This window comes from Hemitrygon akajei, chromosome 10 (genome assembly GCF_048418815.1).
Source record: "Hemitrygon akajei chromosome 10, sHemAka1.3, whole genome shotgun sequence".
NCBI lineage: Eukaryota > Metazoa > Chordata > Chondrichthyes > Myliobatiformes > Dasyatidae > Hemitrygon > Hemitrygon akajei.
In genome coordinates, this window is record NC_133133.1 from 144,800,955 (window position 1) to 144,817,089 (window position 16,135).

The 16,135-nt window shown below is 40.0% G+C and overlaps 1 protein-coding gene across 2 annotated transcripts in view; it reads right to left on the bottom strand.

Annotated features, from left to right (window-relative positions):
• fbln1 (fibulin 1) overlaps window positions 1-16,135 on the bottom strand; it is a 117,725-nt gene that overhangs the window by 52,935 nt on the left and 48,655 nt on the right. For both annotated transcript variants that reach the window (XM_073059233.1, XM_073059234.1), the window contains 4 exons: window positions 13,044-13,187; window positions 8,076-8,204; window positions 6,484-6,609; window positions 4,820-4,939 (listed from right to left, as the gene is read on the bottom strand). In XM_073059233.1, coding sequence (XP_072915334.1) covers window positions 4,820-4,939; window positions 6,484-6,609; window positions 8,076-8,204; window positions 13,044-13,187 — 519 coding nt within the window. The remainder of the gene's footprint in view (window positions 1-4,819; window positions 4,940-6,483; window positions 6,610-8,075; window positions 8,205-13,043; window positions 13,188-16,135) is intronic.

Sequence of the window (16,135 nt, forward strand, 5' to 3'; positions counted from 1 at the left end):
CTCTCAATGCCATTCTCCTGCCTTCTCCTCATAACCTTTGATATCCTGATTCACCAAGAACCTGTCAACCTCCACCTTAAATATACCCAATGACTTGTCAGTGGCAATGAATTCCATGGATTCACCACCCTCTGGTTAAAGAAAAATTTCCTTATTTCTGTTCTAAACTCACATCACTCAATTCTGCAGCTGTGTCCTCTGGTCCTAGACTCTCCCACTATAGAAAACATCCTCTCCACATCCATACTGTATAGACCTTTCAATATTCGATAGGTTGCAATGAGATCCTCCTCATTCTTCTAAACTCCAACAACTACAGGTCTTAAGCCATCAAACACTCCTCATATGTTAGCCCTTTCTTTACTGGGATCTAATGCCAGCTCATCTTTTCTTAGATAAGGGGCCCAAAACAGCTCATAATACAGTTCTCCAAAAGCGGTCTGACCAATTCTTATAAAACCTTAGCATTATATCTTTACTTTTGATTACTAGTCCTCTCAAAATGAATGCTAACATTGCAATTGTTTTCCTTACCATCAACTCAGTCTGCAAGTTAACCTTCGGGGAAACCTGCGTGACAGCTCCCAAGTCCATTTGTACTTAGGATTTTTGAATGTTCTCCCCATTTAGAAAATAATCAGCACCTTTATTCCTTTTGCTAAAGTGCATGACTATGCACTTCCCTGAACTATCTGCCACTTCATTGCCCTTTCCCCCAAACTATCTAAGTTCTTCTGCAGACACCTTGCTTCCACACCACTACCTGCCCCGCAACCTATCTTTTGGATCATCCACAAACTTGTCCACAAAACTATCAATCCCTTCATCCAAATTATTGACATAACCCGAAAGGAAGCAATCCCAACATCAACCCCTATGGCACACTACTAGTAACTGGCAGCCAACTATGAAAGGCCCCCTTTATTCCCACTCTATCCCTCCTGAAAATCAGACAATCCTCTAAACATGCTAGTGTCATTCTGGTAATACCATGGGCTCTTATCTTGCGAAGCAGCCTCATGTGCAGCACCTTATTGAAGATCTTCTGAAAATCCAAATAATCAACATCCACTGACTCTTCTTTGCCTATCCTACCTGTTTTTTCTTCAAAGAATTCCAACAGATTTATCAGGTAAGATTTCCCCTTTAGAAAACCATGTCAACATTGATCTATTTTATCATATGACTCTGAAACATCATACTTAATAATAGACTCCAACATCTTTCCAACCACTGAATTCAGGCTAACTGGCCTATAATTTTCTTTCTTCTGCTTCCCTCTCTTCTTAAAGAATGGAGTGACATTTGCAATTTTCCAGTCCACAGGAACCATTCCAGAATCTAATGAGTTTTGAAAGATCATTACTAATGGCTCCACAATCTCTTCAGCCACCTCTTTCAGAAGCCTGGAGTGTTGTCCATCTGGTTAAGTGACTTATCTACCTTCAGAATTTTCAGCTTCCCAAGCACCTTCTCCTTAGTAATAGCAATGACACTTACTTCTTCCCCCTGACAGTCTTGCATTTCTGGCAATCTGCTAGAGTCTCCCACAGAGAAAGCTGATGGAAATACTTATTAAGTTCATCCGCCATTTCTTTGTCCCCCATTATGACCTCTCCAGCAAGATTTTCCAGCAGTCTGATATCAACTCTAATCTCTCTTTTACTCTTTATATAGCTGAAAATCTTTTTGTATCTTCTTTTACATTATTGGCTAGCTTACCTTCATATTTCATCTTTTCTATCTCTATGGATTTTTTAGTTGCCTCCTGTGGTTTTTAAAGGTTCCCAATCCTCTACCTTCCCACTAATTTTTGCTATATTTTATGTCATCTCTTTTGCTTTTATGCTGCCTTTGATTTTCCTTGTCAGACACGGTTGCCTCAATCTCCCTTCAGAATACTTCTTCATCTTTGGGATGTGTCTTTCCTGTGCCAAATTTCCAAATTTCCTCCAGAAACACCACCCACTGCTTTTCTACCATCACCTCTGCTAATGTCCCCTTCCAGTCAATTTTGACCAGCTACTCTCTCATGCCTCTAAATCCCTTAACACTACTGTAATACTGATACATCACAGAGTGAATTCTGTCATATTGTGATTACTGCCTACTAAGGGTTCCTTTACTTTAAGCTCCCTAATCAAATCTGGGTCATTACCTAACCCTCAATCCAGAATTGCTGCTCTCCTAGTGGGCTCAGCCACAAGCTGTTCTAAAAGGCCATCTTGTGGGCATTCTACAAATTCCCTCTCTTAGGATCCAGCACCAACCTAATAGATTCCTGGTAGATTTCCAAACTACCTGCTTACTGAGGCTGTCTACAAGAAGGGTCAGAGCCATCTCTATTTCCTGAGGAGACTGAGGTCCTTTAACACCTTCCGGACGATGCTGAAGATGTTCTACAAGTCTGTGGTGGCCAGTGCTATCATGTTTGCTGTTGTGTGCTGGGGCAGCAGACACCAACAGAATCAACAAACTCATTCATAAGGCCAGTGATGTTGTGGGGGTGGAACTGGACTCTCTGACGGTGGTGTCTGAAAAGAGGATGCTGACATAGTTGCATGCCATCTTGGACAATGTCTCCCATCCACTCCATAATGTACTGGTTAGGCACAGGAGTACATTCAGCCAGAGACTCATTCCACCGAGATGCAACACTGAGCGTCATAGGAAGTCATTCCTGCCTGTGGCCATCAAACTTTACAACTCCTCCCTCGGAGTGTCAGACACCCTGAGCCAATAGGCTGGTCCTGGACTAATTTCCACTTGGCATAATTTACTTATTATTATTTAATTATTTATGGTTTTATATTGCTATATTTCTACACTATTCTTGGTTGGTGCGACTGTAACGAAACCCAATTTATTGCAACATGATTATTGCAACATTGCCCTTTTTGCGAGCCTTTTCTATCTCCAATTGTATTTTTCCCCCTAAAAAGCCACCCTACTCAGTTTGTCTACCTGCCTCTCCTTTCAATACAATGTGTATCCTTGGATGTTAAGCTCCCAACTATGATCTTCTTTCAGCAACAACTCAGATATGTCCACATCATACCTGCCAATCTCTAACTGCGCAGCTAGATCATCTACTGTGTACTGCATATAATATTACATTTCAGACCCATATTCATCAAACTTTTGATCTTGACCCCCTATTACACTTTAACTCATCCCACTGACTGCAATTCTGTCCTACTGTCTGCCTGTCCTTCCTCATAGTCTCATTACACACTGCGTCTAGTCATCTATCAATTGCTCCATTCTCAGCCCAATTAGTCCAGTTTTCAACCCCCTGCCAAATTAGTTTAAACCCTCCTCAACAGCTCTAGTGAACCTGCCCGCAAGGATATTGGTCCCCCTCGGATTCAGGTATAACCTGTTGATTTTGTACAGGTCATACCTTGCCCAGAAAAGATCCCAATGATTCAGAAATCTGAAACCCTGTCCCCTACACCAATTGTTCAACCATGCATTTATCTGCTAATTCATCCTATTTCTACCCTCACTGGCATGTGACACAGGCAGAGATCCAGAGATTATTACCTTGAAGGTCCTGCTTTTCAGTTTTATGCCTAACTCACTGTCTTCTACTTTCAGGCCCTCCTCCCTTTACCTACCTATGTCATTGATACCAATATGTACCATGACTTCTGTTGGTCACCCTAACCTTTTAGAATGCCATGGACCCAATCTGAGATATCCCTGACCCTGGACCTGGGAGGCAACATACCTTCCAGGTGTCTTTCATGTCCACAACTCTGCTTCTGCTCCTCTGATTATGGAATCCCCTATCAGTACTGCATTCGTCTTCTTTCCCTTTCCCTTATGGGCCAAAGCCAGACTCAGTGCCAAGACCTGGTAGGTCATCCCCTACCCCCTAACAGTAATCCAAAGTAGTCTACCTATTATTGTGGGTAACGGCCACAGGGGCACTCTGCTCTGGCTGCCTATTCCCTTTCCCTCTCATGATATTCACTCAGATGCCTTCCTCCTGCTGCTCCCTGTAGCTCCTACCTATCACCTCCTCATTTTCCTGAATGAGGCAAAGATCATCCAGTTGCAGCTCCAGTTCTTAACATGTTCTCTAAGGAGCTGCAGCGCAATACACTTCATACAAATATAGTTATCAGGGAGACTGGAGGTCTGGACCCATGCTCAGCACATTAGCTATGTACCAACAGGAAAAAAAGCTTACTAGAAAATTACTTAGAGCCTGTCCAATCCAACCCACTCTAATACTGTCCCATTCACACAATGGCTGCTCCGCTTACACCTCCCTTTTTAAAAATTGGCTCCTTGCTGACTGCCGAAAAGGGCTGAAGGAACCCGAGCTCCTTTTTAAACATCATACTGTGTCACCAACGAACAATCTCTTGTACTGAAAGCACTCAAGCTTTTATCATCTTAGATGAAAAGTGCAAGAACAAATACAATGATGATGAATTGAATGGTGCTCTAGTTTGGGGCATTGTTCTTAAATTGGTACATAGTCTAGAACAGACTCATTGGATAAAAATCTACTATTTGTACTTACTTTAAAAGGCCTTGGTTGAAATTGGTTAAGAATCAGATCCAGCAGTGGTACACCATAAGCTCCATAGTGGCTGAGCTCAATAGTTAATTATCCTTCCTATCAGAATGTTTATCATTACCTCTCAGTAAGCGCTGCTGTGATTAAGTAACTCACCAAGTAAGGTGTAAACACAGAGCGGTGTTTGTGTGCGCATGTGTGTCTGCACGTCTTTCTGTGCGTATGTGTGAGAGGTACACCAAGTTGTAAGTAAGCTTCATTGTGTGATGTAACCACCAGCCTTACCTTCACAGGTTATTCCGTCTGCATCACTGAGCTGGTAACCACGGCGGCAGTAACACTGGTACGAGCCGAAGACATTAGCACATTCTTGACTGCAAGGATTGGTCTCACACTCATTCACGTCTGCAGGTCAAACACATTGGAAAAAGTTAAAGAAAGCCACTAACTTTAGTTTGGTATCTTGAGAGAAATGGAAGCTTAGTTAAATATAAAACAAAATGTTTCAACACCACTGTGGTACAGAAACAAAAGAAATTCATTAAAAACCTGATTTCAAAATTGACAAATATATAACATGCACAGTGCTTTAAGCTCCATGCAATGCATATCTTGTCATCACTTGCACAAAGTTTATTTCCGGGAGCACAACCCATGAACAGACGGAACCAATATAATAGTTCTGAGTATGGATTCTCCTAAATCAGAATCAAATCAGGTTTAATCACACTGGCATATGTCATGAAATTTGTTATTTTTGTGGCAGTACAATGCAATAAATGATAATAGAGAGGAAAATGAAAACTGTGAATTTCTTGTAAGTATGTATAACTATTTAAGATATGTGTATATATATGTGTGTGTATGTATATATATTAGTTAAATAAGTAGTGCAAAAAATAGGAAATAAAAAAAGTCATGAGGTGGTGTTCATGGGTTCAATGTCCATTCAGAAATCAGGTGGCAGAGGGGAAGAAGCTGTCCCTGAGTTACTGAATGTGAGCCTTTAGGCTTCTGTACCTCCTTCCTGAAGGTAGCAATGAGATGAGAGCATGTCACACACAAAATGCTGGAGGCTAGACAGCATCTATAGAAAATGTACAAACTACATTCCGGGCTGAAACCCTTCGCCAGGACCTTCAGCAGGAAGGGTTTCCGCCCAAAATGTTGACTGTACTCTTCTCCATTGATGCTGCCTGGCCTGCTGAGTTCCTCCAGCATTTTGTGTGTGTTGCTCGGATTTCCAGCATCTATAGATTTTCTCTTGTTTGTGAGAAGAGGGCATGTCCCAGGTGGTGGGGGTTCTTAGTGAGGTCTCCTTTAAGTTTCTTATTTTGTCATTGCATCCAATCCACCAAATCACTCTTTCAGTTCTTCACAATGGGCCTAAGCCCCAAATTTATATATATAAAACAACATAAGTCTCATGCATAATAGAATTTGATTGTGGGAATTCATGGACTAAACATACTTTGCTACTTTAACACAATTAATTTGTTGGTTTGTTGCCCTATGTATTGTTTCAATGTCCTTTTTGCGTTAAATTTATCGCAAGTGTAGGAATTCAATAATTTCTACTTGTGCAAAGGGAAATAACATGTTGGTCTGGTTAAAGATCGTTATTTACTGTTCTGGTTGTTCCTGGGGTTGATGAGTGGTACTTCAGACTGCAAGTTATCACTAAGCTGAAAAATAAGATACTTAGATTAACCATGTTTTATTTGATAAGGGACCTGATATTTGATATTGTGGTTATGCTGGTGCATTAGAAAGTAGTATTTGGTATCACACACTGTTCATAAGTGAAAGTTATGTAATCATTGCTTGCAAGCAGCTAGCTATTTAGTAAATAAATGCAAATCAAAACACTGCAGATGGTGGAAATCTGAAATAAAATCAGAATGCCGTATATATTTATCTAAGTCAATTACAATAATTTATTAAACCACCTTCACAGTTTCTCCCATCAGATGAGAGTTTAAAGCCAATGCTGCAGCTGCAATAGTAGGAACCTGGAGTGTTCTGACAATTATGTGCACAGAGACGTCCTGGGTAACGACGGCATTCATTTTCATCTAAGACCAAAGCAGAAACAGAAACTTATGCAGAAACCGTAAAATACATTTGTGAAATTGCAAATTTTTAAAGTGCTTACAGGCAAAACAGAAGACAGCTATAGTTGAAGCAATAATAGACAAGCAAGCGCAGTGGAGGACCCTAGTGTCGGGTGACATTGAAGCTTCTGTGTGGCGAGCTGCCATCTCACAATCCACTCATGCATTGTAGCAAAGATACAGTGTACAGTGAGAGGACAGGCACTTCCAAGAGGAAACCATTTTCTGAGAAAAGTCTTTTGGAGGAGAGTGCAGAAAAAGTTTTTTTTTTAAAACCTCCTTTTGTTAATTTAAAACAGCATTCACCCTGGATAACATGGGATATCAAAACAAAGCCTTGATTGGAACTGAACTGATAAATGTGAGGTGCATGAGCTTCAAAATGAGTAACAATTTTGGCAAGTATTCCCAATCATTTGTTTATGAATACATATATGACACAGAGACTTCAGTCACATTCTCTGACTGTCCTCTTACCTCCAAAAAAGCTGGCTGAGCAGAAACAGAACATGCTTTTGAATGTATTATACACATTAAGTACAAGACAAGCAGTGATCCCTGCAAACAATTCCTGACTTGTTCTTTCTATCTCACTCCTCTTTTACCCAAATTCTTTACAAGAAATCTCCGGCTCAGCTATCATTCATAAATTCCACATAATTTACTGGAATACAGTTTACGCACCAATGTCATAGCCAAGAGAATGTCGTCCATCATTCTTACAGCAATCTACTGATACTTCCTCATACTTCACCGGTTTGAATTAAAAATAAAATTGTGTGGAAAAAATACTTTTAAAATATAATACTATTTTTACAAAATAAATCTGTGGAAAGTTTTCAGTTTGGGGAAAAGACAGTAAACCTTCAGTTTTCTGTGTCTGTAAGCACTGTTAGCTTAAAGTTAAAAGATTGTGAGTTCAATCCCTACTCTAAGGATGCACAAAAAAATTCCAAGTGGGCTTCTAGCACAGCTTCAAAGAAATGCTGCATGATTAATAGTGCAATCATTCGGGAGTGATTAAACTAAGGTTGTGTCTACTTGCTCAGATCCCATAGCACTATATAAAGATAGCTTTCACAGTCTTCAGGCAAGTATTTTATTTTCCAGTTGTAGAAATCTGTAAAATTAGTCAGCTCCATCTCCGCAGTATCCAAGACATCTTCAAGGAGCGGCGCCTCAAGAAGGCGCGTCCATCATTAAGGACAAAATGTTACCCTTTCGGATGTCATTGTTCACACTTCTGCCCCAACTTGCCCTTCAGTTAGGTAACCTGACCGAAAAGCAGTGAAACCTATCCAAAGACTCTGTCTTAATTTATGATTTCATCACTAGTTCTGAACAGAAGTCCAAGCACTAGGCAGATAGTACTTAATTTTTGTGCCTTTGAATTATAGCTTTCTCTGGCCATGCAGTAACCCACTTACCAATGCATGTTCTGGAAATGCTGTTGAAATTGTACCCTTTGTTGCAATTGCAGTAAAAACTACCAGGTGAATTTATGCACAAATGTCCTTGACCACAAGGGTTCTGAGGGCCTGCACATTCATCAATGTCTGCAAAGTAAGCAGAAAGAAAAATATGGCAAAATCATTTTTATTTTAAAACATGGTATGGCTTGATCTGATCAGAAATGGCACATAAACAGAAGCTTTTCACTGTATCTTGGTACATGTGAAAATAATAAACCAATTCTAATACTGTGCTTTTTGACAAGTTTCACAAATAACAATATTTGTCACACCAAGGCTTTTACTTACTGGGACAATGCATGAAAAATTCAATCACTAGGCCCACTAATTTCCAACCACTGAATCTCTTTATGAATAATAAATCAAAAGATGAATATGAGACACCACCCCTCACATTGGGAGCAATAAAACTGAATATTTGCCCTCACATTACCATTACGATACCCAAAAAAAACTTAATGAAATTCTTATTAGTAAATTCTTATTAATCCAAATTATTATTAGTCTTACAGGGGTAGGTTCTTCCACACAGAGAGTGGTGGGTCCGTGGAATGCACTGGCAGCAACAGTGATGGAGGCAGATACAATCGGGTCTTTTAAGAGACTCTTAGATAGGTACATGAAGCTTAGAAAAATTGAGGGCTATGTGGTTGTGTAATTCTAAGCAGTTTCTAGCCTAGGTTACATGGTCACACAACGTTGTGGGCCGAAGGGCCTGTAATGTGCTGTAGATGTCTATGTTCTATGTTCTATTCCAAACACTCAATCGGTTTTGTTTTAAAAGACATGCAATTTTCCAGCTACAATAGGAGAGAGTAGACAGATTGCATAAAAGCAGTGAATGCAGTCCATGTTTGTAGGTCTGGCAAACAGCAGCAAAAAGTGACCTATATAGGGGTTTCCACATGGATTCAAGTTTGCCAACTTTTGGAGAGGCATGCACGTACAATACCTCCTATGACCTCTGAAATTACACCAGCATCATTCCACTTAGACTTTTCTTCATTAATTGCAAGGTTCTTGCTCTCTGACCACCGGTCAACATGGCGCTACCAAAAGTGTGCAATAGCTCTCTGGTAGATAAAAAGATAAGAAATCCAATAAAGCTATCACTAAAAATACCTCTACTGAGGTCACTTGCATGAAATTATCATCACTAACAGTGAAGGGGTGAGCAATGGCGAGGCAAGCTTAGGGAATGAGCAGAGATGGTGTGTTGCAGAATCGCTGCAGATGGAGTTCTGATGCCCATACGACTGGCCTGGGTGCGAGGTTGGATCATTCTGAGTGCCCAGCTGATTTGAAGAGCTTGAAAGTGGCTTTGGGCTGGGCAGCAAAATCTGTGCCCGGAGTGAGTCACTGGGCAACGTGGTCTAGGCCCAAGTCCTTCGCAGTAGCCGGGTCTTAGTGCAAGGCACAGTCCGCTCTTCAGACAATTTAAGTGCCAGCCCAAATTGGAGGAGAGTGTCAATTTTGCTTGTTCTCAACGATGTTCACTCCTCTCTCCATGGTGCTGAGGCTATGAAGACTGCCCTGGCTGCTGTGCTCTATGCCCGCTAATATGATGAACTGATAAGCAAGACTTTGGGCCTACTCAGGAGTGATCAGGGTTTGGATCTGAGGATTCGATTTTGGTTCGGAATGTTGTTTCACTTCAATTGTTTGCAAGATTTCTGTTTTTTCTCTCTTGCACATGGAGTGTTGGTCTTTTATTTACTTTTTTTTCTTGCTTTGTGGCTACCAGCAAGCAAGCAGATCTTAAGGATGTGTAATTCATACATTCTTTGATAATAAATGTACTTGAATCTTGAATTATCAATTTGGGTTATGCTTCCCCCTGGAACTTTGAGATATCTGAAATTCCTGAATTCTCTAGAGTTACCCACTCTAAGCGAAGAACAAAATAAAACGATGACTGCTGACATAACTGAAGCTGAACTAAAAACTGCAATTAGTAGGCTTAAATTAAGCAAGTCACCAGGATCAGATGGATATATGGCAGAGTGGTATAAAGAATTTAAAAATGAATTAATTCCTGTTTTACTCCTCACACTGAACTGGGCTCTAAAAAAGGCGCAAATGCCACCCAGCTGGAATGAGGCGATAATCTCAGCTACACTGAAAGAAGGCAAGGATAAAAATGAATCTTGAATTGTGATGATGATGATGATGAAGAAAACAAAAATGACAATGCAATATTTTCACAAGGCATATGTGCACATCAAGACACATAGATATTTATTTGCAAGAGAGAACACTTAATCTTTAGTCATATTGTGTTCAACCTCCTGATGTAAACTGAGGTTCCAGTCAGTTACGTTGCTGGCACATCACATAATTCTGTCCAAAGGGTCGGAGACTGCATGAACTTAGATCTATAGAGACTTTTACTGCAGTCAACAACAAGTATTGAAACTGGGTCATGTCATCTGCTGACTGACAAAGCATTCAGATTCACTAGTCACATGCATTTCAGTCACACTGTTTCTTCTAGTGTGACTGGAGGCCTAATCTTCCTCCAGGAGGAGTGTTCTGTGATTGGTGAAGGACAGCACAGGGCTTCTCTGAGTGTGTGACAAGTAATGCTTCTTCATCTTGGTGTTAAGCCTTACCAACCATGAAAGCTTTCAGCAACGATGAGTCAGCTTACAGAGAGGAGGTGCAGTGGCTAATGGACTGGTGCAGAACCAACAACCTGTCTCTGAATGTGAACAAAGCAAGAGAGATGGTTGTTGACTTCAGGAGGGCACTGAGCGACCACTCTACACTGAACATCGACGGCTCCTCGGTAAAGATTGTTAAGAGCACCAAATTTCTTGGGGTTCACCTGGCGGAGAATCTCACCTAGTCCCTCAACACCAGCTCCATAGCAAAGAAAGCCCAGCAGTGTCTCTACTTTCTGCAAAGGCCGAAGGAAGTCCATCTCCCACCACCCCCCCATCCTCATCACATTCTACAGGGGTTGTATTGAGAGTATCCTGAGCAGCTGCATCACTGCCTTGTTCAGAAATTGCACCATTTCAGATTGCAAGACCTGCAGCGGATAGTGAGGTCAGCTGAGAAGATCATCAGGGTCTCTCTTCCCGCCATTACAGACCTTTACACTACACGCTGCATCCGCAAAGCAAACAGCATTCTGAAGGACCCCACGCACCCTTCATACAAACTCTTCTCCCTCCTGCCATCTGGGAAAAGGCACCGAGGCAGTTGGGCTCTCACAACCAGACTATATAACAGTTTCTTCCCCCAAGCCATCAGACTCCTCAATACCAGAGCCTGGACTGACACCAACTTACTGCCCTCTACTGTGCCTATTGTCTTGTTTATTATTTATTGTAATGTCTGCACTGTTTTGTGCACTTTATGCAGTCCTGGGTAGGTCTGTAATCTAGTGTAGTTTTTTTCTGTGTTGTTTTTACATAGTTCAGTGTAGTTTTTGTACTGTTTCATGTAGCACCATGGTCCTGAAAAATGTCTTGTTTTTACTGTGTACTGTACCAGCAGTTATGGTTGAAATGAGAATAAAAAGTGACTTGACTTGACTTGAAATGTTCACACACATATCCAAAATGAAATAAGAGTAGGTATTAGGCCCCTCAAACCTGCTACATTATTTAATTTGATTGCAGCCCAACTCTGCACACTTTGCACTTAAAATACTTGAAACTGCTTTCACTGATCTATGAGCAAGTATGTTTGCAAATATCTACTTTTAAAGAATTAAAATGTGAAAAACACTCAGATACATTAAAAAATCATTAAATATGTTTGAAGTAACTTAAACATGTAGAGAGCTATTCACAGAACATTTAAGAAGTGTCTAAAGCATTTAGTACTTGAATCATGAAGGCATGGAAGGCAAGGGACCTATTGTGAGTAAATAGGATTAGTGTAGATAGCCACATCGGACAGCATACGTAGTGGGCCAAAATACCTGAATTGCGCTGTACAACTTTATGACCAAGTAAAAAGGTCTACTTGCTGCCCTTCTGACAGTCATATCTTTCTATTCATTGCAATAGAGCTGCAGAACTTCCATGATAGTACGCTGTAACAACTTTAATAGGCTGATTGCCCAACCTAGAGCTGGGAAATTTTAGTAAGTCTGTGCAACATTAACCAGACCTGGAAGTTAATTTTATTTTTGTGATACAGAATGGAATAGACCCTTCCAGCCCTTCATGCCCACAACCCTGATTAACCCTAACCTAATCTCGGGACAATTTACAATGAGCAAATAACCTAATTAGAATGAGAGGCTGTACACCATCCTGCACTCGTGAGTCCTGAGCAGATCTGCTGGCTTTCAACCGGAAGATTCTCCACAATATAAAAGGTTCCATGGCATTTTACACATGGTAATACACATAAATTTAAACTGTTTAATCATACAGAGAAAGATTAAGTGAAGGTTTGATGGAATTTATTGTAACAAAGATGGCTTATCAGGAGGGCTACAGCTGATGAACCAGTCAAGAGTTAGACAAAGTTAAGTCTAGAATTTTAGGAAATGGGTCCAAAGTTACCAAAGTTTTTTCTTTTAACATTTGTGGGATGAAGTTACAGGGTAGTTGTAACAGGCTGAAGTCAGATGACCAGGTACCCACTGCTTGTGCAAACGATCTTGACAACATGAGTTTTACACTTCCCTTCTATTAGCTTCAGCAGGTTTCCTCTTCCCTCTTTCTTAGTGTAGCTTGTATTTTCCAAACCTAACCTTTGTTTACGAACTTACCTACCTAAAAAATTTCACCTCATAAATGTTTTCTTATGAGGGTGAAACTGACGATTCTCTAAGCTCCCCTCACTGTGGATTCTTTTGTCAGTAGGAATCTGCCTCAAACATAAAAGTAACTGAAAAAAAAAACATTTGCTCTATCAGCTTTAACAGGGAACAGTAAAGTTAAATAATGTGCATCTCACCTACACAATTTGAACCATCCACGGAGAGATGATAGCCTCGGCCACAGTTTACAGCATTGTGCTGACAGCTATATGAACCGATGTTATTGATGCAGATGTAACCAGGTTTGCAGGGAAAGGGAAAATTATTACATTCATTGACATCTGGAAAGGAAAATGGTACTATTTAATAATAGCAGAGCCAGCATGATTGCACATTTACTGTGACTCATTACAATACGAGGAAGAGGGCAGAATACACTTTTGACAATGTACTACCCATTAGATTATCTTTGACAGCTTGCTGATACTTCCAGCCCGTTCTTTAAACAAAGTTTATGTTAAAAATATACCCTTCAAGCTAAAGTGATGCAAATTCTGAGCAAAAATATTCTGCCAAATAAATAACATATATATATACACACATAGATTTAGTCCACATTTTTAAAAATAATTATGTAAACATGAATATCACTCAAGTCCTTTACATCGGTGCTCTCTGAAATGAGAAAGACACATTGATCTGAATTTCCCTGAGAGGGGCGCACTACCATTATTTACCATCTACGTTTCTCATTTTTTCAAACATGCCTTCAACAGACCCAGAATAGCCCCAGAGCTGAGATACAAGGTCATTATCAGTGGGAGACCCTCTAGGTCATGGCTGAGATATACGAGATAGCCAGAACAAGACCCACTCATGATCTTCCTCAACTCCACCTTTGGTATCTGGCAGTGTTTTCTAATTTTTGAGCCTCAGTGTTACCTGGAAACATCTAAAAACCATAAAACATGAAATAAGATAACTATTACAAAGACTGTATTAGCTAAAACACATGATTAGAATTATTGCACAATATACTAATGGAATGAAATTTACCTATTCATTCTTAGAGTCCCACAGATGTCGTTGAGATGAATGGGCTCACGAAAGGACAGTGTAGATGCAGCTTCCAGGGTGAGGAATCTGAGGAAGCTGCTGCTCGACTTACAGATCTCCACGTTGAACTCAATGATAGAATGCAGTCAGCAAAATATCAATGGAGTTCATCAGCCAGTAAGTGAGAAATGCAGGTTTAAGTGTGTGATTCCCTAAACCTATTGAAACATATACTGACAAATGCCAGCAGGTGCAGAACTGGTGAAAAACCAAAAAAAATCCAAGCCAATTATCTTCAAAAAGCTCTGACAGCAGCAAGTTCCAGAGGCTTTGAGGCAGTGGCCAAAATTCTCTAACACCAGAATTCACATTTTCTGCCTGTAATTAGTATTGGGCATCACTCTCAATCAAAGCTAATTTTTTCGACAGCTTGAAAATTCGTCTACATTTCATTGACTTCTTCCATGTTACACAGTGACCAACGGCTTTTTTGATGTTGATCATTCCAAACAATATTAGATGGAATACTTTGGATAATTATTATTTTTCCTTTGGTATGCTGGTATTGTATTTAAAACAAAAGGTTTCTATTCCAAATGAATCATGTCTGTGCAATATCTAATATTTCCTTGTGTGTTTCTTGTGAAATGTGTGTAAATTATGTTATAAGATTATACTAGTATGCAGATAGTTCTATCGTAGGTGCCCATTATCAATATTTGATTCTCAAGTGAAACTGGCTTCTTTGATTCATTTTGATTTTTACACCTGATACACTGTGGCCTGAGCGAATTGCACCTTGGCGTTAAATTAAGGGCTAGTTTATATTTTGAAAATAGTTTATATTTTGAAAATTGTTGCTGACTGGAAATGGTATGGAGTTTGCCCAAGCTCACTTCAGTCAGGCTGCCCAGCATAGATTTTCATCTCAAGAATTGTTTCTCGACCCTAACGCCATGATGATAATTAAATCTGGTGATTTTCTGGCTTCAACTGGTGTGTCTTAAAAAATAATATCTCTGCTCATTACATAAACACTTCTGGTCTACCAGCAGTCTTGTTGCAGCTACCAGAGATGAGGCTTTAGTTTATAAGTCCAAGGTTTGCTGGGAACTGAGTTAATGAGAGTGTTGACAATAGCGTGTAAATCACCAGCAATTTGTGGTCAGGAAGTTTTACAACATGATTGAAATCACCACAAATCACTGGATGCTATTAGACTCTCTGTCAACCTACTCACCACTTTCAAGAATTTGCCGCACAGAAACATTTGTGCTGTTAATTCATTGCTAGTTCTTAACAATGCCAAAACCCCTTCATGTTGAAATTTATGTTAGACTATAAGGCACAAGGCAGAGGAGCAGAACCAGGCCACTCAGCCCATCAAGCCTGCTCCACCATTGTTGATTTATTTTCCTTCTCACCCACATTCCCCGCCCACCCCAAGTAGCCTTTGACGCCCTTACTAATCAAGAACCTATGCTTTAACAATATGCAATGACTTGGCCTCCTCAATAAATTCCACAGACTTACTACCTTTTGGCTAAAGAAATTTCTCCTCATCTCTGTTCTAAAGGGATATATTTCTATTCTGTGGCTGTTTATGGGGCTCAGCCTAATGGAACCTGGAAAAGAATTTTGGAACATGCTTTGATTCAATATTGTAAATAATAGGACTAGTTCACCTTCCTATTCATTCTTTTCCTCCCTATTAAAATAGTTCTATTCTTTCTTTATCCTTGCCATAACCAATTTGATGGTTTACCCCGTTTCTTTTTTCTTTCTCTACCTTTCAAGCTCTTGGTTAAGGAAACTGATGGTTGCTCTTGTCATTCACCTAAGTTCTAGATGATTTTTTATATGCTAATACACTTCCAGCACAAAACCAGGATGTGATGGGAAAAACCAGTGATAGGCTACCTTTTGCCAACTAATTCTAAGTCACAGTTTAATTTAAATTTGTAAAAGAAAACCTGTATCCATTGATGGTTCCACAAGAAAAAGCACACCAGGTTTTGAAATCAATATGGTATAATATGCTCTGTCTGAAATGAAAGCTGCTAAGCACTGATATTTATTGCTGAGGAGCAGGGAAGCAACCATTTTTGTTTCTTGTGATCAAATGAAAACGTAGTGCCTTCTCACCAGTGGTGCACCACCTGAACTGATTAATGCAGGTTTATTAATCTTAGCTGCAGGATAGTGAGAAGATTCATTAATCCCAGCATAGCTT